General features: G+C 37.3%; 2 protein-coding genes across 4 annotated transcripts; one reads left to right on the top strand and one right to left on the bottom strand.

The window, feature by feature from the left end:
* Nucleotides 1–1,782: 1,782 nt before the first annotated feature.
* On the bottom strand, nt 1,783–9,714 carry THAP5 (THAP domain containing 5). Its single transcript, XM_027102167.1, has 3 exons — nt 9,545–9,714; nt 5,625–5,817; nt 1,783–5,105 (listed from the first exon to the last, which is right to left on the bottom strand). Exons 1-3 carry the CDS (start codon nt 9,622–9,624, stop codon nt 4,191–4,193), a joined length of 1,188 nt encoding a protein of 395 aa, XP_026957968.1. The 5' UTR covers nt 9,625–9,714; the 3' UTR covers nt 1,783–4,190.
* DNAJB9 (DnaJ heat shock protein family (Hsp40) member B9) lies at nt 9,336–15,085 on the top strand. Of its 3 annotated transcripts, none has more exons than XM_027102173.1 (3): nt 9,336–9,546; nt 11,658–11,884; nt 12,812–15,085. In XM_027102173.1, the coding sequence occupies exons 2-3, from the start codon at nt 11,668–11,670 to the stop codon at nt 13,264–13,266; spliced, it is 672 nt and encodes a 223-aa protein (XP_026957974.1). In that variant the 5' UTR covers nt 9,336–9,546; nt 11,658–11,667; the 3' UTR covers nt 13,267–15,085. The 3 variants fall into 3 exon arrangements, with proteins under 3 accessions (XP_026957974.1, XP_026957973.1, XP_026957972.1); XM_027102172.1 differs by lacking the exon at nt 9,336–9,546 and adding an exon at nt 9,898–10,014; XM_027102171.1 differs by lacking the exon at nt 9,336–9,546 and adding an exon at nt 10,021–10,161.
* Nucleotides 15,086–26,569: the final 11,484 nt, after the last annotated feature.

The raw sequence follows: 26,569 nt of genomic DNA, 5'->3' as shown, positions 1-26,569 counted from the left end.
AGATATATTTTGTGGCCATTATTTGCAAAATAGAACCTACGACAGGGATGATAGACTGTGGAAGAGTGGTTGGTTGCAGTGTGAGTTGTTTTAATAACTGTGCTAAACAATAGAAGGTGGTGGTCAGAATGAGGAGTTTGAAGGTGACATTTTTCAATGGGATGCAAGTACTGGTGATGACAAAGGTCTACCATTGACCACAGAAATGAGGTGGCTGAAGAGGAATGGAGGAAAAGTTCACTGGAGATGAGGTGGTCAAGTAACCAAAAAGCCAGAGGGTGGAGAATAGGTTAAAATGATAAATGAAACAAAGACCCTTCCTTGAAGGAACTTCTCTCTTATACAGATACATCTTGTCTCCCACCCCCACCCCCCAATCTTCTCTGTAGCTTTTTCCCTCTGACAATTGTGAATGAGTGTTTCTACCCACCCACCTCACCCACAAAAATACAAAACAGCATAATCTAAAAAAGAAAGATGTACTTGAACACCAAATTAGTTGGCAGAACTGTTCAATTTAGCTAGAAACAGAAATATTTATCTGCACATTAATATTCCAACTCTTAATATATGGCTGATTTTTTTTCAAGATCTAAAATATGCAGAAAAGTTCCCTGCTTGATGTTTTTATTTTAAAAAGTTTTATTCTGCATATTTATAAAGTTGAGTTTTTTTTTTTAATAACTGCAAAAGAAATTCAGTCACACCTAATGATTGATTAACAGAATGTAGTGGTGTACTATCTAAACAAATCGTGCTGATGTGCCATAATAAATTGTCTATTAGTAAAGAAAATACACTTTAGGGCACAGCATCATATCACAAATTACAGTAAGGATACTTTGCAAGAATTTATTCAAACTAGAGAATTCTGAGTAACTGCATCTTTTGAATGCAGCACTTAAAAATGTAACAACTCTGGGGCTTCCCCAGTGGCGCAGTGGTTGAGAGTCCGCCTGCCAATGCAGGGGACATGGGTTTGTGCCCCGGTCCGGGAAGATCCCACATGCCGCGGAGCGGCTGGGCCCGTGAGCCATGGCCGCTGAGCCTGCGCGTCCTGAGCCTGTGCTCCGCAACGGGAGAGGCCACACAACAGTGAGAGGCCCGCGTACCGGGGGGGGGGGGGGGGGTAAGAACTCTGTGCATCCTTTTTCTTAAAAAAATGACCTTGTGTGTGTCACAGAAGTGCTGCTTTATTGCTGCAGAGGTCAAAGTTCAAGGCTCAAGAGGTACAGGAGAGAATACAAAGGTAGCTTTAAGAAAACTGGTTTTATGTATAAAAAAGAAAGTTTATAAAACTTAATTTACAAACCAAGAACAAAGTAGTATGCATGCCTTATGTATAAGCATCCTTAAAACGTCAAAATTTTTGAAATGCATAGCCAGAAAACAAAAAACCACTACTGCCCCTTGCCAAAACCTGCATGATGTTTAGATCAACGTCACATATTATTTATATGATGAAGTCTTTCTAAATTTGACTTACCAATCTCCCTGACATGTAGGCATAAACAGCTTCCTTAGACTTATTTCCTTTTTAACTATCAGATAGAAAGTAGGAAATAGTCTGTGGTGGGGATAGCCTTCTACAACAAAAATCAGTTAATAGGTGGCGTAGCAGATAACTGGTAAATGGTACTGTCCATTGGAAACATGGAATGTTTTAAAGATTATATGAAGATCTATATCCTTCCCTAATCATTCTCAAGGTATCAAGCATATATTTGTTAAGAAGGTTCTTGATTTTAGGTGACCAGAACCAAGAAATTCTAAGTAGGCAAATTCAAAATATTCATCCAAACATTTATTGAGTTAATATTACATTGTCAAAGAAACGAAAGTGAATAAAAATTCTGCTTTCAAAAAGCATACAGTCCAGTTGAAGAGAAAGCTATGGATATCATCATGATATAAAACAGTGTAAACACTGTTACGGTGTTATAAAACAAGGCTCAGTGTTATAAGACAAAGCCCTGTAGGAAAAGAGAAAAAACAATTTTGACTGGTAAGAAGGGATGACATTCCAATAAAATTGAAATACAATTTTAACAGACTGGTTGAATTTAGAGAATAAAATAAGAAGACACAAAAACAAGTACCTGTCTAGCATGTTTGAGAAATGCTAAGAAGTCCAGTGTGGCTAGAACACAGGATGAACAGAATCACAGAGGATCATATACATGATAGTAACAAGTTTTGCTTAATTCTGTAGGTATTAAAGAGTGATTACAGATTTCTCAGCTAGGAAAGTTAGGTGGTGTGCAGGTGATACAGCTAGATCTATAGCTTAGGTAAAAAGCTGATAGCAGAGTCCAGGAAAATATGGAAGCAGGAGATTGAAAATATAGGTACTACTAGTTAAGAGGCTGCTATAAGAATGTAAGTAAGAAATAAAGTTGGTCAGAACCCCCAAATAAAATTTATTGGTTAACTGAGTTAGAGGGAACATTCTGAACTGAATATAGAAAAGCCAAGAAAGTATCTTAAATACTTATGATTTAGTAGTTTAAAGAAACACACCTAGTTTAAATTATTCCTGAGTAAACTATAACTTTAAATAGAAAATAACTGCAATGTACAACATATTTTATAATGACTTAAAAAGGCTATTTACATCTATATTATTTATTTTAAATACCAGCAAAATGCAACTTAAAAATAACATCACATCAACTTTACCAATTATATACACATAATTTATGCAAAAATTTTAAGGAATTTTGCCCCACCCATAGCCACACAATAAGGACACCACTAATCAACTTTTTATAATTAGCTGACACACATTCATATACTAATTAATTTTATTAGCCTAAAAAAACTAAGTGACATATGGCCCCAAATAATGATCCATTTACAAAACAATTAGTATACTATTTGCTGTGTAGTCAACTAATATTTATTGAGCACCTCCTATTTTCTGGCACCAAAAACACATTTACTACCTTACAGAATTCAAAAAACCATCCTTCAAAATAGGTAACAGTATTTTTTATATAACAGATGAGAAAACTAAGAATCAGGCTGACAGGAATTTGCTTAATACCATAAAGAGCAACATATTTAATTATATTAACTGCCAATTCTAAGGGATCATCTATTTTTCACATTTGTGTTGCTACGACTATGTCTCTGCTTTTACGTTTCATTTTATTTCTATCACCATTATTTCTCTTTCCCACTTGTCTCTCCAAGGTTATCACCACCTATCTATAATTTCTTTTACTAAAATACATGTAAGTGGGAAGGTGTAACATTAAGTATTACTCTATCATTCTGGAATTTTAAAACAACATATGCACACATTTTTAAAAGTTACACATATTAAATAGATAAAAACCATAATTTAAAAAAAGTATTAAAAAATTTAACCTCATTGAAATTTTTGGTTTATAAATATAACCTTAAATACAAGGTGTCAAGAAGCTTAAATGACTGTGTATTATGATGGTCTGCCACATGTAAGGTACATATTCTTTCAAGTTTAAAGTACCTCTCCTAAGAACTGGGCTAATGGTTGATTCCTTATTTTAGTTCAATTGGAATAAAATTGTAACTGGAGTATTTTCCTTTATAACACAGAAAACTATAGCGCAAAGGCCAAGCAACACATAATTTAATAAATATTGAGAAGAATCCAACAGTTAGTAATATCAAATGCTAGCCAGCATCTAGTTTTATGTGAGTATAAGATTATCATATAGAAAACTTGTTCTATTAAAAGTATCTAATTAGAAAGGCAAGAAACTATAAAGAAACAGACTATGTTAGAGGTCTAGTTAAGTGCCCTCTTTTTACAGATTAGAGACTGAATATCTTGATAAGTAACTTGTCCAAGTCACATGTCAATGGTAGAACCAAGACTGACTCCTGAGGCTGATTTCTATTCTGGGCTCTTGTTTACCATATTCGTGTTCTCTCATTTTACGACTTAACCATATTATTTATTCACTACGTTTTAACTTCAAATTTGGAAAATTAACAAGTAATGACACTTCTTCTACCCAACAACTCTCTAGTTTTTCTCAAAAATGAGCATTACAAGAACAGGACGCAGTTCACAACATTAGAGCACTTGCTTAGCTTCATTAAGATAAGAACTTTACACAGGAAAAAGTTCACTTTACATATAATTTGGTTTGGCAAACAAAAAGCTTACATAAAAGTCACAGCTTTAAAATCTCTTTAACCTACATCATAGTAACTTCATACGTTGTGAAATGGTTTTCTATAATCTTGACATTTTCTTCAGATAGCCGGTTTTCCTGTTTTAGCTGCCTTATAAGAGCTTCCAAAGACTTCAATCTTCCTAGAGTTTGTTGTTCTTGTAACTCAAGGAGAGTTATCTTTGAATGTAGTTTAGAGACTTTCTGCCAAAGATGTTCCTTACTTACATCTTGTCTGCAGTAAGAATGCTCAATCTGTAAAACTTCCATCTCATTGTCTACATCCTTATATGAGTCTTCAACATCTATGTCTTCTTCCATTTCCACCTTTTCTTTGGGGGCAGGTATAAAAGAATTAATTGTAGGTTTGGAATTTTCTGTAGGTACAAAAATGGCAATAACAGATTCTTTATTTGTGTTTAATTCTTCAACTCTTTGAGTAATTGTGCTGAACAAGAATGGATTTTCCTGTGCTGACTTAATTTCCACAGAATTATTTGTAAAGTGTGGGTTAGCAAGATGATTGGTAGTTATTTCAAGCACTTCTTGGGCTTCCAAAGACTGCTGAATACCTTCTGAATTTGCAGTTGTCAAAGTAATAGTTGTAGAATTTAGATTCTCAAAAGATGTGTGAAAACCACCTATACCTATGTCTTGACTAACTGATGTTTCCAAGGTAGGTTCTGATTTTCTGGTATCTTGTTTAAGCAGATTAAGAGTTAATACATTATTTTGTAAACTTTCTGTTTTTGTATCTGGTGGCTTTACCAAGGCAGATGAATCAAGTAATTCTGCATGCTCAGGGGGCACATCTGAGTCAACTGTATTCTTCTTTGGCTCATTTGATGAAAATGACTCTTCTGACTTGGCTTTTAGGCATACTTCTTTCTCATCTTTCAATTTTTTCTTCTGAGATTTTTTTTTGGAAGGGTCTTTCTCCTATAAAATAATATTTTCAAATTCTAATAAAGATGTCCTTACTAGGCTTATTCCCTTATTAGTTAGTGCTATTTCAGTACAACTATGAGCAGTATACTGGCCAAGCAAATATATTCAGTTAAAAAAATGTTTTCAGTATATAACAGCTCAAAATATACTTGAAAACATTTTTTTAAAAAAATTATGCATAATCAATATATCAATATAATGGAAAAAAATCTCAGATCACTCACAAGACCAGTAAAATATCTAGATCATTAATTTACATTAATAACTTAACCTGATAATTTATGTATGTTATCCTTGGCTCCTCTGAAGCTATGCTTCAAAACGGTTTAAATCTTTAAAAAATTATTACACTTTCAGTAAAAGCACAAATTAGTTTTTCTTTTTCTCAAATATGTGTTTTCCCAGCAGTTACCTTTCCCTCTCATCCCCTCTACCTGATTACCTGCCACCCTGCAATCTGCCACCATGCTCAGCATTATCCCCTTCTCCCCTACTCCCTGCCTCCAATACCTGATTCTCTTCAGGCAAAGAAAATATTGTTGGAATTGCAGTTTGTTTCAAATAGCGAATACCCCATCTGATGTCAAGAGAGTCAGGAGTAAAATGGTCACTACACAGGAACTGGTATTTACTGGGAACCCATGAATCTCGCTTCATGTTCTTTAACCATTTTTCAAGTCTTTCTTTGTCATGTAGAGGAAACCTGAAAGTAAAAAAAGGAAAACTTTGCTATATTTTAACAATTTTGCGAGATTCCAGGCCTGCACATATAGGTAACCTATCAATCAAGTGCCATAAAAGCAAGACAACCACTCCTACCATACAACAGCATCTTCATGACAACTACTACCATATCATCTCTGCAGCAAAGAGGACTAAGATATGAGATGTGTAGCCAAAGCTTTTGTCTGAGAAGAGTGGCTTGTAATACATAACTCAGAGTCCCTTCAAGTAAAACCTGTTACTACAAAAGATAAAATCTATTCATATTTGCTATGGATTACATTTCTTTTTCATTCTGTTGTGTAGTTTGCCTAGAACTAGTGAAGAGCTTTGTAACTACAAAGTCCTATTCAAATATATTTCATAGTAACATAACAAGTCAAACGGTTTCTGGTCTATAATTCAAGAAGTATTAAACTTCAGGCTCTTACATTAATATTTTTAAAATACAGAGATGTTAATTCAAACAAATGGTTTAGCTGACATAAATGAATACTCAATCTTATAAAACTTCTAATCCTCCATTCTCTTTACTAGAATCAGCCTCTATTCTACCCATTTGTAATTTAGTCCAATATTTCTAGTCTTCTACAGCTGGTAGATTGGGAACTCTAAAATTCAAGTGTTCAAGTTCTGAAAGAGAAATTGACACAAGAACTAAACGTGTTAAAGGACAGACTCAGATATTTTATAATATGAAACAAACAGAAAAGATAGAGAAAAGTAAACAGCTCTTTATACGTGTTCTTCCTGTACTGAGTAACCTGGATTTTTAGAGTTGGCTTTAACGTACTACAATGTGTTTTATGGGTAAAACTGGACTAATGGCAGAATTTGACAGAAAACTTTATTCTACCAGTCTAATCAGGTTTGAGTTAAACTGAATTAAACAACAGTGATTTATACTTCTTTTGAAGATTTTACAAGAATACAGTCCAAGACACATACTACATAATAATTTCCTACTTATAAAAAAGTTACATAGGGTTTCCCTGGTGGCGCAGTGGTTGAGAGTCCGCCTGCCGATGCAGGGGACACGGGTTTGTGCCCTGGTCCGGTAAGATCCCACGTGCCGCGGAGCGGCTGGGCCCGTGAGCCATGGCCGCTGAGCCTGCGCGTCCGGAGCCTGTGCTCCGCAGCGGGAGAGGCCACAACAGTGAGAGGCCCGCGTACCGCAAAAAAAAAAAAAAAACAAAAAAACCCCCACAAAAAAAACAAAAAACAGTAACATAGAAGGTTCTCATACAAAAAGCAGCTGTTATACATTCCTCCCAATCACAACCATTTATGCTTCGTAGTAGCACGATTTTCTAAAATAAATATTGATAACTTTGTAAGATGCTAGACGAAAAGAGTCTGGGTATTTTGTAGGAAATAATTTTTAACCCTGATATCCTTCCGTGGAAAACTCAGATTATCTACCTTTGGAAGTTTTTACCATAGGTATAATATTCATACATGGCTTGAAAATTTTTTAACCTTACATATATCAATGACTTAGGTTATAAGTATGATAGGCCTAACGAGAAAAGGCACTTAATGGCAAAAAGCATTTTCTTTTCAGAGGACTTGGAATTCTGTTATCCAGAGATAAGTTTATACCTTTTCTGTTATAGCTAAAATGAGAATATGCCTTTTACAAAAAATTTTTTTAAATGTAATTTCATGTATATGGATGCCATTTGTAAATTATTTCTATTGTACCTATATGTTATCAAACAATTAAAAAAATACACTTTGTGAATGTCTTTATTGGTAATTGTATTGCAATGCTTTCTTAACAGGTAAATCTCTAAGAACTCTCCTAGAATATGTTTCTGGAACAACTTAGTATCTCTACATTGGTTCAGTTTGTTTGACTGGTAATTTTGTTTCTCTGTCTTATTAATTCTCCCCAAAACATAAAATAATCACTGGTATAAACTGGTCACCATATGCATATATTCACTGAATTCTCAAATTAGTATAAATTTATTTTGTAGCTTGCTATAGTGTTAGCATGAGAAAATTCAATTCTTCAAGTTTGGTGCTATTAGGGGAATAAAACTAATTCAATGTTTAGTTTGCTGATTACACATGAAATTTCAAAAACTCACTTAAAAACTCCACTTTCAGTAAATTCATTTTGAGGAAAAAATTCTTTATAATTGTCTTCCTCCTGCATTATTATTTTTCACTCCTTAAAAATAGTAACCACGCAGTCCACAAAGATTAAAAGAATTTTTAGTCTGAGGTTATGACGCTCCCAAATCCAAGGCCAAGGAAATATGGGGTTAAATCAAGCTCAACATGATCCTTTGCTACAAACCTCCTCAGAGCCAGAGCCATTAATATACTAGCATATATTTCTCCCCCTAAAATATCTCTTTGCAACTTGTGGAAGGGCTTCGAGGAAGATAATCCTGGAAATATTGCCACATGGTGTGAATTATTTGGAGTTATCAGTTTTTTTATTAGTTAAGATAATGAAAAGCAGCTGAGTCATTAGTGAACAGAAAGCTTTAGGTCTAATGTCAAATAAGCTTCACAAAATAGCTAGTGAAAATTCAAAGAAAGTTAAAGACAACCAGGTTAGGGCTAAATTAATTATTTTTAAATACAAGAAATAAAGCAAATAGAATAACATAAATACGTTGACTTTCATAAACACTAAGCACGTTATGAGTGCCAAACGCCATTTTATGTCTTTACACACTACGTGTGAATTAGGTATTACTAGTGTCTCCACTTTACAGATGGGAGGTCTTAGCTAGAAGGGTTAAATAATTTACGGCCAGTTATTCAGCTACAAAGTAGTGGAGCCAGTATTTGAACCTAAGTCTGGCTTTGGAGTCTGGCCTCTTACTTATTACACAATACTGCTTCACTATTCTTCCAAATAAAAATGGGTACTTCTCGGGTTCCACGAAAATATTTCGTGGCCGCAGTAATTTGGAATACAGGTATTCTCCACTTCTCCAAAGTTCGCTTTCTGCCACTTCACTTTTAGGAAAGTTAGGTCTAACAGGTACTGATGCCCGAACAAGATTTTCGCTTTCACCAAAAAAAAAAAAAAGCAGTTGCTTCCTCGCTTAGGAAAGGTTTCAGAGTAACGCTCTACGTTGGGAGGGCGGGAAAAACCTGTTAGCCCTGACTTACCCTGCTCTCTGAACGAATGGAGAGTATCTAGAGCCCTGAGCAGGAGGTAGGTTATAATTCTGGGTCTGCCACAAAACTTTCAAGGTCACTTACCTAACCTTTCTCAAAGCCCTCAGTTTCGTCAGGAGAAAGTGGAATTAAATAACAACTATGCGACCTAACTCACTGGAAGTGTAAGTTAACTTTAAGTGCACCTTCCCACTTGGCACGTCTGATGCACCTGAAGTGGTGGTTAAGGTCGTCAATGAGATGAGTTCCGGGGAGGTGGGGAAACGCTCTGAAAACCACGGAGCATCGCGCAAACGTGACTGCTTTAGGCGCCCTATGAACACTCCAACAGGCCCCAACGCCTCGCCACACGCCCAGCGACCTCCCTAGAAACGTCAGAACATTTCCAGGTAAACTGAACTCGAGCCTTCGCGCCCTCCTACCGCGGAGGGGCCGAACACGACCGCAGAACCAAGGCCGAATTTATAGAGCTGACAGGAGATACGCCAAAGCCCAACCCCAAACGCCACAGAACTGCGACCCAGAGGCAAGCTGACGCTTCTGCGTTAGGGACAACTTACGGGTAAAAACTCAGCTTCCGGTCTTTACTGTTTCGTCCCCGGCGGTTCTTACAGCAAATCGCTGCGCAATAGCGGGGCATCGCTGCGGCGAGGCACAGGAGACCTGGGCCGCCGACAGGCACAGGCGGGCCTTCCTCGCTGAGGCGGAGCCGCAGATGCAGGCCACCGGAGCCACTGCGCCTGCGCCAGGCTCGGCGGAACGGAAAGACGGTGCAACCCTCGACTCACTTCCGCTTCTGCCGGCTTCAGTACGGCCCTTTCGGGGGTTGGGGCAGGAAGTGACGCACAGGCCGAGAGGCAACAACAGTTTTCCACGTGCGCGTAGGGCGCCAGGGTCAGGTGGGGAGGCGGGAGCCAATAGGAAAGCGTTTCGTGTAGGTCTCCTCCTGAGGTGGTGGCGCGGGCTGCGGCCGGCCCGCCTGTGGGGAGTTGGCTGTGAGGGGACGCGGCGGCGACGGCAGGAGTGTGAGGTCGGTGGACAGACAGCAGTGGGTGCGCACCAGCTCCCGGAGGCCACGGAGGCCGGGGTTGGGGGGGCCAAGCCGCGCAGCCTTGTGGAGTAGCTGGTCAGCACCGCCGGCGCCTCCGGTCTCTGAAGGAGCAGCTGCAGCTGGAGGGTGCGAATGAGGGATGAGGCCGGGGTCTCCGGGAGGGGGTTTAGGCCTCGGTGTCCGCCACGGTCGCTGGTAGGGCTTCGGGCTGCCTGGTGTTCTTGAGGAAGAGAATAGGAGAAAGGAGATGGCCTAAGCACAGTGTAGTGCGGTTTTTTTTGGGGGGTTGTGCCGCTGGCCTTCTCGGGTGTCGGGCAGCTGGACCCCGAGCCGCGGACAACCGGACGGCGGCGCAAGGTCTGACAGGGCGAGTCCAGCCCAACCAGCCACTGGCTCTGGGGAGTAAGGGCCAGGCTTGCCGTCCGCAGGCTCTCGGGAATGAGGAATCAGTATAACGCAACGATCCGTCTTTTAGGAGAGTATGGTATATTCAACTTGAAACTGTGGAGTAAGGTTTGTGAAACTGGGAAGATGCCTCCCTGTCAGTTTTAGACCCGCCCTTTGACTAGGGATCAGTCACAGTACGCGCTTGGTTTGTGTTCTTTAAACCAGGAGTTCGTACTTGATCCTTGGTTCGCGTGACTGTGAGTGACTCTGGGAAGAAGTAATCCATCTGCTAATTACGCTCTGAACAGGCCAACAGGAGAGGAACGCAGGCAGTTTGCACAAACCAGAGCGTCTTTCGTCCGCTGTTGTGTCATCCTAGGTTCTTAAGGACTCCTGTGGTACGGTGTTCAACAAACAGGGTCGTTTGAATCCCAAGTCATTTAATCTGTACTCTCAAGAATTCTCAGTTGAATTCTAGGTTCAAACTTCTTTAAGGTTAGAGAAACATTTTAACGACTCCTGAGAAGTTAGAAAGAATTTACCTTATCTAAAGTACAAACTATGAAAGTTCATTTTTCTGGCAGCCTTCGCAGAAATCTTAAATTCTATTAATTATGAGTTTTTAACAAAACTCATTTATCCATGCTTTTTTGTTAAATATTTGGGATCTTACAGTTATAAAAAAAGAGAGATTACATTCTATTGTGTTGCGTTGTCAATATTATGTAATATTGAGATTCTCTGTGTGCAATCCTTGGCTCACCTTGCTGAAATGAAAACTGAAAGTTTCTTAGGGAGGGAAGATTACTGCTAATTTAGATATACTGGGCTGATTACCTTGGTAATATACTTTTTTACCATTAAGTTAAAGTTTTTAAAAAATCCCTTTAGAATATGAATTCTAGAAGGGAAGATTGAGATATTGAGATCATTTTAAGCTATATTTTTGTAACTACTGTGTTTATGGCCAGAGTGTTAGTGGAAAGGCAAAGCCAAGAAAGATTTTTCTTAATTTGGTTGAATTATATTTGCTCTCAAGATTACAACCAATTTAGGGATAGTGCAGCCTGTATAAGTGAAATAACATGGAAATAGATACAAGATACACTATATATGCTTAACATTTTGATACTGCATTAGTATACTTTGAATCCTAAAAGCTCATTCAGTTTCTTTTAAAAGAAAAATCTTAAGATTAGTTCCATGGATAATATTTTTTTTCTTTTCTTTTTTAGGATATTAGAAATGGCTACTCCCCAGTCAGTTTTCATCTTTGTAATCTGCATTTTAATGATAACTGAATTAATTTTGGCCTCAAAAAGTTACTATGATATCTTAGGTGTGCCAAAGTCAGCATCAGAGCGCCAAATCAAGAAGGCCTTTCACAAGTTGGCCATGAAGTACCATCCTGATAAAAATAAGAGTCCTGATGCTGAAGCAAAATTCAGAGAGATTGCAGAAGGTACGTAAATGACTATCTTCTGGGTCTCGCAGATATTAACTAGTAAAGGTGAATGATACCTAAGAAGTTTGTATGTATTTGAAGGTTTTGTGGAGGCGGGAGGGAGAGTGGGATCTACACATGAATATAGTGAGAGTGAGATTCTCAAGGCTATTATAACATATTTTGATCCTGGATGTGTGGAAGGATATTTTTTTTTGGCATTCAGATCTGAAAATGTTGAAAATGTATTATTTCATTCTTCTGTTATTTATAAAGTTGCTTATTGTTTCTATGTCAAAAGGAATTTTAGATACCCAAAACTTATGAATTAATTTAAGAAAGTTTTTTATGAATTATGGAGATTAAATATAAAAATATTAATCATAAAAAGATTAAATAGACTCTAAAATGCCTTGGTCTTTTTTCTTCCTCACTTGGTCTACATCTCAAAGCCACATTTGTCTTTAAAGGAAAAGTATGAAACAAGTTTTGCCTTAAGACTAATTCTAAAACAAATTGCATCTCTTGAGCATTTAGTAATTAATGGTGGGTGGAGGTAACTGAGTAGGGAGTTGGAGTTAAACATTTACTTCAACTAGTAAGTGAAAAATGAATTCCTCTGAATTTGCTCATTAAATTCTTTCATACAAGTGATGATTTTGCACAAATAATAACTCTGAAATTGTTGCTCCCATATTTATTTGTATTAATAGTAGCATTTATCAAATATTTATTGGTTATTTACTAGAGGCAGGCATTGTGCTAACTGCTGATAGTGTGCAGTGAATAAGACAAAGTATTTGCCTTTTGTGACTTCTAACTTTTATGTTAGTAGCATTTGGTTTTATTTGTGATGTGAAATACTTTCATAAAATAAATTTAAGAGGTTTGGGTATATGTAATTTTGATTACTTTCAATTACTAAAATATTTTTATTTCTTTCAGCATATGAAACACTCTCAGATGCTAATAGGCGAAAAGAATATGATACACTTGGACATAGTGCTTTTACTAATGGTAAAGGACAAAGAGCTAGTGGAAGTCCTTTTGAGCAGTCATTTAACTTCAATTTTGATGACTTATTTAAAGACTTTGGTTTTTTTGGTCAAAACCAAAACACTCGGTCCAAGAAGCATTTTGAAAATCACTTCCAGGCACGCCAGGATGGTTCCAGTAGACAAAGGCACCATTTCCAGGAGTTTTCTTTTGGAGGTGGGTTGTTTGATGACATGTTTGAAGATATGGAGAAAATGTTTTCTTTTAGTGGTTTTGACACCACCACCAATCGACATACAGTACAGACTGAAAATAGCTTCCATGGATCTAGCAAGCACTGTAGGACTGTCACTCAACGAAAAGGAAATATGGTTACTACATACACTGACTGTTCAGGGCAGTAGTTTGTCCTTTTTCTGTTCTCTTTAAACCCAACTAGTTGACTCTTCTTCAATATCTTTGATGCAGAACCAATTTTTTGTGAACTATTTTGACAAGTGCATGATTTCACTTAACTTGATATAGCTATCAAATATATTTAAATTGTTTTTGAGAAATTCAGCGACATTCAGTTAGTAGAGAAATAGCTAATTATTAATTTCCCTGATTAGGCAAGTTTCTTTAAAAAAAAGATATTATAATTCTGCCTGGTCTTTTTTCTCTACCTGCCCTTGGGCTTATTAACATGACCAGTTTTATTACCAAGGAAAAAATGAGTTTGCCTGATAAATATTTAAAGGTTAAATTTTAAAAGTTATTGTAGATTTAAATTGTGTGAACTTGAATGATTTTTTTTGCAGTGAAACCTTTGCTAATTTAAAATTGCATGCTCTGTAGCATCTCTGACTTGGGTCACAAAATATGTGAAACTGTATAATTGAGTCGTTCAGCAAAGGATAGCAAGCAGTATCTTGGTTAATTTCCACTGAAAGCTTCAGAAAGGTATGGTTTAATATTTACCAGAGAACCATGCAGAAGAATTTGAGTGAAGGAAATGATTGTATTGCTCATAGTCATTTAGACTCAAAGAAAGTTGAAAACTTAACATTGTCCAGAGTTTGTTACATGTTTGGTCCCTGGCTAATGATTTTGTAGTGTTGAAATCATAGCTATTTTACACATATTTTCACATTTCTTCCTTAATTGTTGACGCTCTAGATTTTAGTATGGATTTATGTTTTTTTTTGTGTGTGTGGTTTTTCTTCTTTGCCCTCATCTTTAGAGATTGACTAATACCTCATTCTGTTTATAAAAACAGCCAGTAATTTCTGTGCAACCTTATTATGTGCAATATTTTTAAATCCTAAGAAATGTGTGCTTTTGTTTTCAGATAGACATTTCTTTAGTTCCGCACTTTTCCGTGTTATACTCCACATGAGTATTAATCCTATGGATACATATTAAAACTAGTAAATATCTCATACACCCTTGTGAGTGAGAGAAATATAATATTTACAATATGATGCTCTCTGTTGTCATTTTATTGTTAAAAGTTTAGTCAGCAATTCTGGAGATAGGAAGGGTATATAAGCAATTGGGCTGCTTATACTGATCATAGACCATATTCTAGAAGTTACTTTTCACTAACCTGAAACCCTGAGGTGACCTTGTTAGATTGCCATTTAGTAATTTCTCTTGCTTTCTTATCGTCCTCCATCCTCCTTCCCTCACAGATTTTGGTAGCTTGAAGAATTTGTTAATTATAATTTTGGTGTATTTGTTTGCTAGGAACAAGTATTCTTGCCCCTGCTGCTTTCCTCTTTAGGCCTGGTTGGGAAAAAGCAGACTTTGCATGAAGCTTTATTTGTTAGTGATCATCTTTAATTTGACATCTGTGAAGAAAATGAATTTATTCTATTATGTTTATGCACCTTAATTATTTCCTGAAAGTTATACCTACTACTTTTGTTTGATAATAAGAAAATAGCCATACGTTGTATTTTGGTCTGAGGATTATCTGTGGCCTATTAAACAGAACAAATGAGGCAAAAAAAAAATTTTTTTTTCAAATGACGATGAACTTTAAGGATTATTTTAATGTTGTTAGCATCTGTACCCTTGATTATCTTTCTTGTTTTTCCCATTTTAAACATTTATTTGAACCCCTTCTTTTTTTTTAACCTCCCATTTGGCTCTTTGGCATACTTTTTACAAGGAAAAATGTACCATGAATCATAACTCTTGTGATACAAACTAAATATAAAGACGCTTAGGTAATCTACAGGTGTGTGTGTGTGAGTAGTTAGTTATATAAGCAACTAGAAATTAGACCAGTAATCAACATGAAAGTTTCCTCAGTAATTTAAAATTTTTCTTCTTTATAGTTTATACGGGTTGAATGCACAAGGAGAATGGTAAACTCCTGTAGTTATGAAATGACCAAGACAGTAGCTTAATCTACACTCCCTACACAAGTCAACATGTGAAATCTATCACTTTTTTTTCTTTGGCGTAAAATAGTAATATTCATAACATGACAATCTTTTTCTTGAACTAATTTCTCTAATTCTTCATGTTTTCTGGATTGAGTATGTCTTGCATTGTATGCTATAGTGCATGTGGTAGGCGTGAAATTCTTTTGGTGCTCCAGATTGGTAGGTAGTTTTGTGCTCTAAATTTCAGGTCCAATTCTGAGATCAGTCCATGAAAATTTAGGTTGCCCAAGGTCAATTAAGAATTTGTACAGGGCTTCCCTGGTGGCACAGTGGTTGAGAGTCCGCCTGCCGATGCAGGGGACACGGGTTCATGCCGCGGAGGGGCTGGGCCCGTGAGCCATGGCTGCTGAGCCTGCGCGTCCGGAGCCTGTGCTCTGCAACGGGAGAGGCCACAACAGTGAGAGGCCCGTGTACCACAAAAAAAAAAAAGAAAAAGAATTCATACAATCCTGGGGTAGTTATTCTAATTTTTTTGAAGTAAAAGCAAATAAAAACACACTAGAGGAAAATGAGACTATTGCCAAACAGAATAAAGAAGAGATTGGTATCAGCAGTAGGTCTCTAAGGTTTTATATGTTTCATGTTAATGCTGGCATCTTTAGTCCCAGGTGACAGGTTGAATAAAATCAGTCATGATTGTTTCCCCTCTTGGTCCCAATGACAGAAAATATAATAATGAAGTTGTAAACATGCTGTAAAACACCATACAGAAGTTTTGAGGCATGATATACAGGAAAAGGTATAAAGCAGAAGAAATTGAATTGAGAGGGAAATCAGAGAACCACAGTCAAGGTGTCCTAGAGAAGCTTTTAAGTCTCAGATTTTTAAGGGGGGTGGGGAAGGGGAAGCAAAGTGAAAGAATGGGCCAGAGTAGAACTTCATGGGGAACCCTTGCCCTTTTCTCTCCCCTTCAGGTAAACTGTTGACAGCTTTTTCTGCAGGTCAGGGACTTAGGATAACTTCGAAGAAAGAGATTATCCCTGGGCAGGCTCCCCATTTGAGGGTATTGAGATGCCAAAAAAAGAGCAGAGGTGAAGTGAATTTTTCACTTGGTGATGGAGTGGGTGCTGGTGAGTAATAGCAGCCCTCCACTCCCAGAGTGAATAAAGCCGTCTTACTTTGGCCTGTGTAGGAAACAGTAACTTCTGCGTGCTGACGACATACTCACCTGCAGTTGCCTGCAGGTTGAAATACCGTAACAACTTACAAGAAACCATAGCTCCTATTCAAAAAGGAGCTTTAACATAGGCATACGTAACTGCTGAAGAAACTGCTTTTCTCATCTCTCTGTGCAAGTTGATGTAAGTCCTTCATAAACACATAACAGATGCCCAAGGAATTCAGACATTTAAGGAAAACCAACAGTAAGGAAGAGAAACCCTAACATCCAACCCTGTATTTACTGACATGCATCAATGAATCAGGCATAGGTCCTTATCTTACCTAACCTGCTTACACCAAGGTTTCCTTCCATGTGGTGATGGTGTCAGACAGTATTAGATGAAACAGTATGAATCCACATTTAGTTTACATTTACATCAACCACAGCCAAAGTCAGTGGAAGATACAGCAGATGTGCAATGTGTATGTTCCCTATTGTTAAAAAACAAAATTCACATGAGTGAATTTTAAAAATCTTACTGGCTTTATTCAACGATTCATGTGTTAGGCAGCTTTCCACCTAGCTGATAGAAAGGAGCTCTGAGGAACTAAACAACATGAAAGACTTACAGGCAGGAAGAAGCAGGACAAGGAAGTTATACCAGCAAAAAGTTGTCGCAAGGCCATTTTCCTTTAGGGGATGGCAGGGGTCTGTCAGGCAGATTACGTCACTAGTGCCCATCAGGTAGTTCCTGATTGGGTTAAGATTCCATTTCTGGGAGAGTTGAAACAGTACTTAAGCTTTGGTTAGGTGTTGTGGGGCTTAGCATAAACAACTTCGTTTTGGGCCTCTTGTCTTATTTTTCACGCTACCATGCAGGCCTTATTTTGACTGTCTTCTGTGAAATTCAGATTCTTCCTCTTAGCTAAACTTTGCTACTTAAACCACTCTCCAGCTTCTCTTCATTCCTTGCCCTGCGGTTGAACTACCCAGTGAAGGGGAGCAGAATTTGCCACCCCAAAAATATGCCTCTTTGGCATAAGGATTATCTTTTACTGATTATTGTAAACAAACAAAATCATAGGAGAAGCTCAGAAAACCAAGTAAATGGTACCCTTCTATAAGAGACGTTTACCTTTATAAGCAAATCTTCATTTTTAAGTGTGTCTCCCTCTCTGGACAAGGAAGAGGAGGGTGACAAAATCTCTAGGAACTCTTAGCAGTGAGGAAGGCATGGGCTTAAATCGACACAACAACCATATCCTTGCTTACTGTGCTTTGCCTGAAAATCTCCTATAACTGCCCCCACTCCAGACATCTTTTTCATCTTTTTGTGTCTTTCCGTAGGTGATGGCTTGGGCCATTCCTGAGTGTTACTCAGTTTTCCTGTCTATCTCCCATATATACAGGAGGTACATGGTATTAAACTTCTTTTTGTTTTTCTCTTGCTAATCTGTCTTTTATTACCTGGGTGGGGACGTTCCTCAGCAAAGAGGAGGACTCTCTAGGAGGTAGAGGAAAAATAATTTTTACTCCTCTACACTAGATAATTTGCTATACAATTTTATTTATTGTCATTGATAATGTATTGTAAGGAGTATGGGGTGCAGGTGCTTACATTCTCTTGAAGGGAGATCGGTAATAACCATAATAAAATAATTACTGTTGACTTAAATAGACTGCCAGTAATTTCTCCAGCAAAAATGGGTTTATTTGGGATCAACAAAGAGTTGCCATTCAGGGTCTGTAACCATGGCAAACCACATCCAATTCCCCAGCAAAAATGGAGAAGAGAATTATTTCATAGAGGGGAAAAGGAAGCCGAGAGGGTTGTAGTAGAGTCCATGGCTTTTCATTGGCTGAGTTGTGACAGTCTCAGCCGACCTCTTGTCAGGAAAGAAAGGAAGTCTTTCTTCTTCCTGTTGGGCTCTGCTATGGTGTTAAGGTGTGAGAGCTCCCATTCTGGTCTACCCATTCTATTTAAATAATTGCGATTTCTGTTTATTAATTTTTTACTTTACTATGTAAGGTGATACACTGTACAAAAGAAAGGAAGTGTAATACAGGGGAAGGATATTGGCAGGGCAGGCAGGTCAAAAACGTGTTGCAATTTTCAACTGGATGGTCTGTGTAGGCTTCATTGAGAAGGTGAATTTGCAGGCTTGAGTTATTTGTATGGAAGATGGAAATGTGTGACAAGTTCTAGGAAAAGCAAAGAAGCCAGTGTAGCTGGAAGTCAGTGACACGGGGGAGTAGTTGGAGATGAGTTTATAAAGATAGTGGGGTAGGGGGCAGGACAGATCATGTAGGGCTTTGTCAGCTTTTGTAAAGGGTTTGGTATTGGAATGTGATGTGATAGCTGAGCAAATAAATGATTTTATCTTCTATACGTTTTAAAAGGATCATACTGGCTGCTGTGTTGTTAATAGACTATAGAGGGGCAACAGTGGAACAGAGAGGCCAGTTAGTGTATTTCTGTATTCCAGGATGAGAAATTGATGCAGCTCACACACTACACCAGGAGCGTAGCGGTGGCAGTGGTGGGAAGTGGTTGCCAGTAGGAATTGCTTACCGATTGGATGTAGACATCAAAGAGGAGAAAAGGATGATTCCAAGTTTAGTGTTTATAGAGAACCAGAAGGATATTTGCCATAAACTAAGATGGGGAAAGTTGCAAGAAGACATTTAAGAGGGAAGATGGGAAATTCAGTTTGGACATACCAACTTAGAGACAATGTGTAGAGGGTTGGAGATAGGCCTGAATTTAGAGAGAGTGTGGAGCTGAAGATGTGTATTTTGGAATTGTCAAAATATAGGGAATATTTTAAACCATGAGTGTAAATGAAATCACCAAGGGAATATTTATAGATATAAAAAGAAACAATCCAAGAACTGAACCCTCAGGTGCTCTAAAATTAAAATTACAAGGAGAAAATGAGGAACCCACAAAGGTATCTGAGAAGAAGCAGCCAATGAGTTAGGAGTTTTGTGTCTTGAGAGAAAGTGAAACAAAGTTTATCAAGAAGTAGAAAGTGGTCAACTTTGTAAAATGCTGCCACTGAGTCCAGTAAGAAGATGCCTGAGAAGTAGCCATTGTTCTTTCTAGCAATTTAGAGCTCAGAAATGAACTTGACAAGACTACTTTTTATCAAGTGGTGGGGGTGTGCCCCATTGGAGCAGGTATAGAGAGAATGGCAGCAAAACCAAGTGCTTTTAAAGAAATGTGGAAAAGAATTTATACTGAATACATTTTTGGACAGAATTAACATGGATATTTTACTGGAGTTTCAATTATGACTCCATACGTGAGTAGCAAATAGCTTGCTCTTCAGAATGAGGTTCTACAGGATGATCATAAATATGCTGTGAAAAAAAAATCATGTTCAAATAGATTTGTGAAATATAGATTAAGATTTGAATCTTGTTAAGTGTTTCTTTATAAGGGCGTTCAGTATTGTGATTTATAAGAAATACATGCTTGGTCATTTAGATGATCAGAATACATTTTTCATGTATACAGTTGACCCTCAAACAATACAAGTTTGAACTACACAGGTCCACTTATACACAGATTTTTTTCAATAAATACTTAAAATTTATTTTAAGTACTACGCAGTCTGTTGTTGGTTGAATCTGTGGTTTTGGAACTGTGGATAAAACAAGCTGACTCTAAAGTTATACTCAGATTTTCCACTGCATGAGGTCAGTGCCCCTAACACCCATGTTGTTGAAGGGTTAGCAACTTGGCTTTCATTCAGTTCCCAGTTCCTAAATCCTTTGGAATTTCCTGTGATGACAGCAAAGCAGTGTCTCTTGTTATGCTAAGCATGTGACTTTTGGACCATACCTAAGGATGGGGGCTGGTTGCTAGAAGTGGTTAGAGGGTTAGAACTTTCAGTCCCACCCCTAGGCTTTTGGGAAGGGAGAGGAGCTGAAGATTGAATTGGTAACCAATGATTTAATCAATCCTGCCTCTGTAATGAAGCCTCTATAAAAACCAAAAAAAAAAAAAAAAGGAGAGGGTTTGGAGAGCTTCCAAATGGGTGAACACATGGAGATCAGGGAGAGGTGCACCTGGAGAGGGTGTGGAAACTTGGTGTCCTTTCCACATATCATGCTCTATGCACCCCTTCCATTTGGCTGTTCTTAGTCATATCCTTTTATAATAAATCAGTAAGTAAAGTGTTTCTCTGAGTTCTGTGAGCCTCTCTAGCAAATTAATAGAACCTGGGGAAGGAGTCCAGGGAACCTCCAGTCTGTGGCCAGTTGGTCAGAAGCACAGGTGACAGTCTGGGCTTGCGGTTGGCATCTGAAGTGAAAAATAGTCTTGTAGGACTAAGCCCTTAACCTGTGGGATCTGACCCTTTCTCCAGATAGTGTCAAAATTGAGTTGAATTGTAGCACACCCAGCTGGTGTTAGGAGCATTACTTGGTGGTGTGGGGGGGAAACCTCCCCAAAACATGTTGGATATTTGGGTCCTTGAATACCCATTTATTGGGCTTCTCAGAGTTTTTAATAAGCTAACCTATATTGTGCATCTCCAGTAGAGATACTAAGTATTGTTTGGACCGTAGAATCATTTTTATTGAGTACCAAATCCAGGTGTGCCACAGCAAAAGTTTGGTGAATACTGGCCTAAATAAAACTGAATAACAAATCATAATGAATTTTTAGAACATGTGCATGAACACGTATTAAATGGTACTTCAGGTAGAGCAAGGATGATAGCATATATTATGCTTGTGCTCCCATTCTCCCCCTCCCTTTCTCTTTCTCTCTCATCTGTTTGAATTAAATATGACCTGAAAAAGATTATCTATCAAACACATTATGATTTTATTTAGTGTAGCTTACATTTAATGAACATGCTTTTCTTCTTTTGATCACCACTCTCAATAACATTGTTTTTTCAGAACTATTTTATACCTATAAAAGCCATCATGAAGCAAATTATGACAGTACAACTTATGTAAATGAAAAGCTCCTTTATTATTCTTCCAAGAAAATAAAAACTAGTCATTATTGTTTCTATGTTGTATTTTAAAAATAAGACGGTATTTGAGGACAGAAGAGTCAAAGTGGATAAAGAGCGAGAATGATTCTTATAGTCTCATCTGTTTACTTTTGGACTAGTATTAGGAACTGGTGCTATCAAACAGGTTCTGACAGTGAGGAATGAAATAATTACAGGCACACACACACCCCCATACATATTCTGCTTCTTGAAATATTCTTTGGCTATGTCTGCAAAATAATGGGGTACATGGAAACATCAAAATACTAATATAAGTGAGTAGTTTGTTACAGTCTTTCAAGAATCATCTGCTCTTTTTTACTCTGCAAATATGCCTAAATTTAAAAAATTACTGGTCTTATTCCTAATGTAAACTTTTACGGTAGACTTCTGGTGAGATAGTCTCATCTTGTGGGGGGACATAAAGCATCCGTTTCTCACCCAACCCCGACCACACCAAAAAATAAATTATTACAAAAGGGTGACAGGGAGGGAGAGAGAGAAGGAGAATGGAAGGGGAGGAGCCGAAGATACCAAGTCTAGAAAAGCAGTGTGTAGAGTTTTTTGGGGAAGAGTTGCAGAGAAATGGGCAGTATTTGGTGGGGAAAGTGGAGTGAAAAGAAGTTTCCTACAAAGTAGCAAGAATTCGCTTCACAGACATGGGGAAAATAATAGCAGATGCTGAAGTGGAATGGAGTAGTGTCTCCAAATATCTGAGGGAAAAATGCTTTTGAACTTTGTAAACAAATAAATAATAATAGAAGGTGAACCCAAAATAAAGACATTTTAGAAATGCAAGAACTCAAAGATTACCATCCACATACCCTTTATGAAAAAAACTACTGGTTTTTTACTCTGAATTACAATGTACAAGAAGGGTTACAACATGGGAAACTAGACAGTGTGGCTGAGTATATACCCTCATGAAGAAATAAAGAAAGCTAGAAAGAAATTGAGAGCATACATTAGAATTTGACACTTGGGAATTTCTCATTTGGAAAACTGATATTGTTTTATTACTCAATTTACAACGAATTTGTTTATATAATATTATAAATGTTTTTCAATTAATCTATAAGCAGTACACCAAAGATTTAATTACATTTATTGGTTAATGATGTAAAATGTACCTCGCATTGGGAAATAGAAGAAAAAAGGAGAGGAAAAGGCTTAGTATACCAATTCTATAATCTTTCACGGTAGGTGGTTGATTCTGTCTAAAGTTGATAAAGACCATGATTAGGTATATTATTTTCAATTTTAAATGACAACCACCAAAAGATCTGCTAATAGACACTGGTTACATGATAATTTCTGAGGAGTAGTACTGGGAGGTCAGGGAAGACTTAACTTTGCATTTTATATCAACCTGTTGTGTTCGAATTGTTTGTGAATGCATTTTTTTCTACATTAGTATATTTTTAAAGGAAAAAAAAAAAGCCTGGTGTATCAGTTAGGATGCCTGCAAGTAACAGAAAACCCCTAAATTAAATTTACTCAAGCAATACAAAGCTTATTCTCTTCTTTAACAAGGAGTCCAGAGGTCAGGCAGCTGCAGGAGTGGTATTTGCCAGGAATCTGGTTTTGCTTTTTCATAGCTGTCTGGGCTCTGATCTCTGTGTTGGCTTCATCCTGATGGCTGTTAGGAGCCATGAAACCTTCTCTTGAATGCCCTAAAAAAAATTTTCCCTCCCAACTTACTGGCCAGAAATGTTCCATACTGTTACATGTTCACACCTAAACCAGTCGTTAACAAGGAGAATATGACCACCATGCTTGGTTTGGGCTAGTCAAGACCACCTGCTGGGGCTGCGGATATTCTCCCCTACAACTCATGGTCTCATGGAAAAGTATTGATACCTGGAGAAAAAGGTGCTTTATTAGAGAGGACTTAAGAGGATGGATGGGAAGGATGTATATATTACAAGCAATTGAATATTTAAACTTAAAAAAAAGACTTCAGTGGTCTTGAATGTTTTTACTTCCTTTATAATTTATTCTTCACCATTAGATGTTTTTAAAGAGGATTGGGCTTTTCTCTTTGTACCCCCAAATGATAACTGAGTTTTTGTTTCAGTTAGGAACCAACCCCACCTTAAATATTGTAGAATCTTGGCATTGGTAGGTTTAATGTTTATGGTTTCAGCTATTTGGGACAGACCCCAAAGTTCCATAATATAAGAATTTGTGATTTTTCTGGGGTATAAAATTGAATTCCATACCTTGCTAGTCTATCATTCAGGATATAGTCATTTAGGTAGTAAATAGGCCTAGTCACCTATTCAGCATCTACATATCAAAATATCTTTGAATAGTTTGTATTTATCATTATGTAGGCATTTTAAGAGGGAAATTATTTGCTAAATGGTGTTCACTAAATTTGAGATATAAGTCTCTTTCATCAAAGTCAAGGCTATTACATTCTTTTTCGTGTGAAGACTGGTTGCTACCCTCACCCATTTACCTGATCAAATCTTTTGCACCCACCCCTTTCTGTTCTGCCCCATTCTGCCTCTGTCAAACCTCAGTTTTCCTCATTTATTTGAATACTGGCTTTGAATTTTAACTACTGGCCTGTAGGGAGTCAAATCTACACCTGGATCATTTCCCTTAGCCTTGGCCCTGCCAACTCATTGTTTTCATCTTTCTGCCACCAAGCTATGCTGCTGACATCCCAGAGATGCCTCATGGTAGTCTTTTTTTGGGTTACAACACATTATGTAATTATCACTCACTAAATTAGCAACTTAAGGACTTTCCACTATTTAATTTTTTTAAACTTGATTTCCTATTATTCAAATTAATTTCACATAGTAATAATCACTTGAATTACATGATTCATTACACATATTAGGGAAAAGTCACTAAAATTCTCTGCTGATATTTTACAGTTTACTTTTAGTTACAACTAAATGTATTAATATGTATGTATTATTTAAAAGAGCAATAACGTTTTCTTGTTTTTAAATGAGTTTTCTTAGCATTTTCTACATTATATTACATGTTTCATAATTAGAAATGGAATGAACTGGTGTTTGCTAATGCATATATTTGGTTATTTATTTGTATTCATTCTTAACATTTAGATAATACCGATTCTCATTCCCTGATGCAGAGATCAGGAATATAGGCCCGCATAGATCAGGAATATAGGCTCACATAGATCTGAGATATAAGATATGGAAAAAAACATTTTACTTTGCTTTTCAGGGAAGGTTTTGATCCTTTCATCTCGGTTCCTTTCCCTGTGTAGGCAGAGATGTTAATGTTAGTTGGCATAGGCTGGTCTATGCTGCAGTAATAGTCACATTCATTTTCTTAAATATTGGAATAGTATCAAAATAAATATGCCTAGTGACTATATTATGTAATGCTATATTTTTGAAAAAGGAATAGCTGTAAACCAGCTTTTCCCAAAGTGTGTTATGTGTGTGTTCAATGAAAATAAGAATTCTGTAGCCACGCATGGGAAAGAGTAGGTTTCCTCATTCTCCTAAGACTTCTCAAAGTCTTTAATATGCTAATTTTTACATTGGATAGCTCTAAGAAGCAAATATAGTTTGAGGCATTTCTAAAATCTGTGATCAAAAACTGTTTTTTCTAGGAGCATCTCTTTGGACCAATTAAGTAAGAGAAGAATTCCGTGTAACACTCTTTGGAAACTCTGGACTAGAAATACCTTTAAATCTAATTAAAGAACAAACTTTTGTGGAAAAGGCAAGCTTTTAAAAACTCTACTGTAAAAGCTTTCCATGAATAGGTGTTAGGACTAATGTCCCTTATAGCGCTACTATGGGCAGTAGAGAAAATTTATTACAAGAGTGATTTGAAGAGAGTCATGACATTAAAAGTGTAAAGCACATGTATATAGTATTACCTTTCCTTTCTTTGTTATAAATGTTACAAAGCTCTGGATTACAGTTAGATGTTGGTCATAAAGACAGAATACCTATGATTAAGAGATACATTATGCATGGTAATGCATCTTAAGCGGTAAGAGCCTAAAAGTCCTCCTTTTCGTATTCTCAGAATGCTCACTGAAATCTCAGTGTTTGTTTGCCACCTGGAAAATGACATAAAAATTATAAATATCGTAAACTAGTATTGGGGAAATCAGAAAATTCACCTAAATGGAAAAAAGTGCAAAGATAAATGCATCCATACTCATTCATAGCTGGCAATCTTCTTTCTTCATTGAGAAAATGGAAGTAGTCTGAAAAGAACTTCCCAAGTTTCCCATCATCTTCCTATAGCAGCAGCTCCACTTTCTCTGCCTTTCCATGAGCCCAGCCACCATCAATAAGCTCCTCAAGTTCCCTCCTAAAGCCAACCCCTCCACCATACACTGGATCACATCACTCAGAGCATTCAAAAATACTTTCCCAAAAATTCTTCCTTCCTGCTCCTATTACCAATTTTGCTTTTCATTCAATAATTCCTACCAGAGAACAAGCCTGTTGCTCTTTCTCCACATTAAAAACAAATTCTTGTCTTGACTCCACTTTTCCAACCAATTGCTGTCTCATTTCTTTGCTCATCTTTGTAGCAAGACTTCTCCAAAGAGTTTCCATTCCCACCACTCTACCAGAACTTCTGTTGTCAGCGTTATTGATGAGCTCCACACTGCAAAAGCAGTGTCAAATAACAGATAAATTGGCCACTTCTCAGGCCTCATTTTACACACAATATTCTCCTCCTTAATATTCTTTCTTTGCTTAGTTCCCAGAACACCAAACTCTTGGTTTTTCTTGTCCCTCATTGGTTGTTGCTTCTCAGTTTCCTTTGCTGATTTTTCCTTCTCTTCTTTGCATCTTCTCAGTCCTGGTTCCTCTCTCTTTTCTTTCTTCTCCCCTCTTCTCTCTTCCCTTCCTTTCTCTTCTCTTCCCTCTTCTTCCCTTCCCCTTTCATCTATTATCTCTCTTCTATTCCTATTACACTTATTCCTTTCATGTCCTCTTTTCATGGTTTTAAAGTCATCAGTGTACCTGCCGCTTCCAAATTTCTGTCTCTGGGCTGGATCTCTCTCCTAAACTCAGATTCATATATTCAGCTATCTAAAGTACAGTTCTGCTCAACATATCTAAAATAGAATTCTTGATATTCCAACTCAGATCTGCTCCATCTCAGCTGATTGTCAGTCCATCCTGCCAGGTGC

Source organism: Aethalodelphis obliquidens, unplaced genomic scaffold, assembly GCF_003676395.1.
Source record: "Aethalodelphis obliquidens isolate GAN/ISIS:26980383/991018 unplaced genomic scaffold, ASM367639v1 scaffold5, whole genome shotgun sequence".
Classification (NCBI taxonomy): domain Eukaryota; kingdom Metazoa; phylum Chordata; class Mammalia; order Artiodactyla; family Delphinidae; genus Aethalodelphis; species Aethalodelphis obliquidens.
Note: the sequence above shows the minus strand (reverse complement) of the source record. Positions and strands in the feature narration are given on the sequence as shown.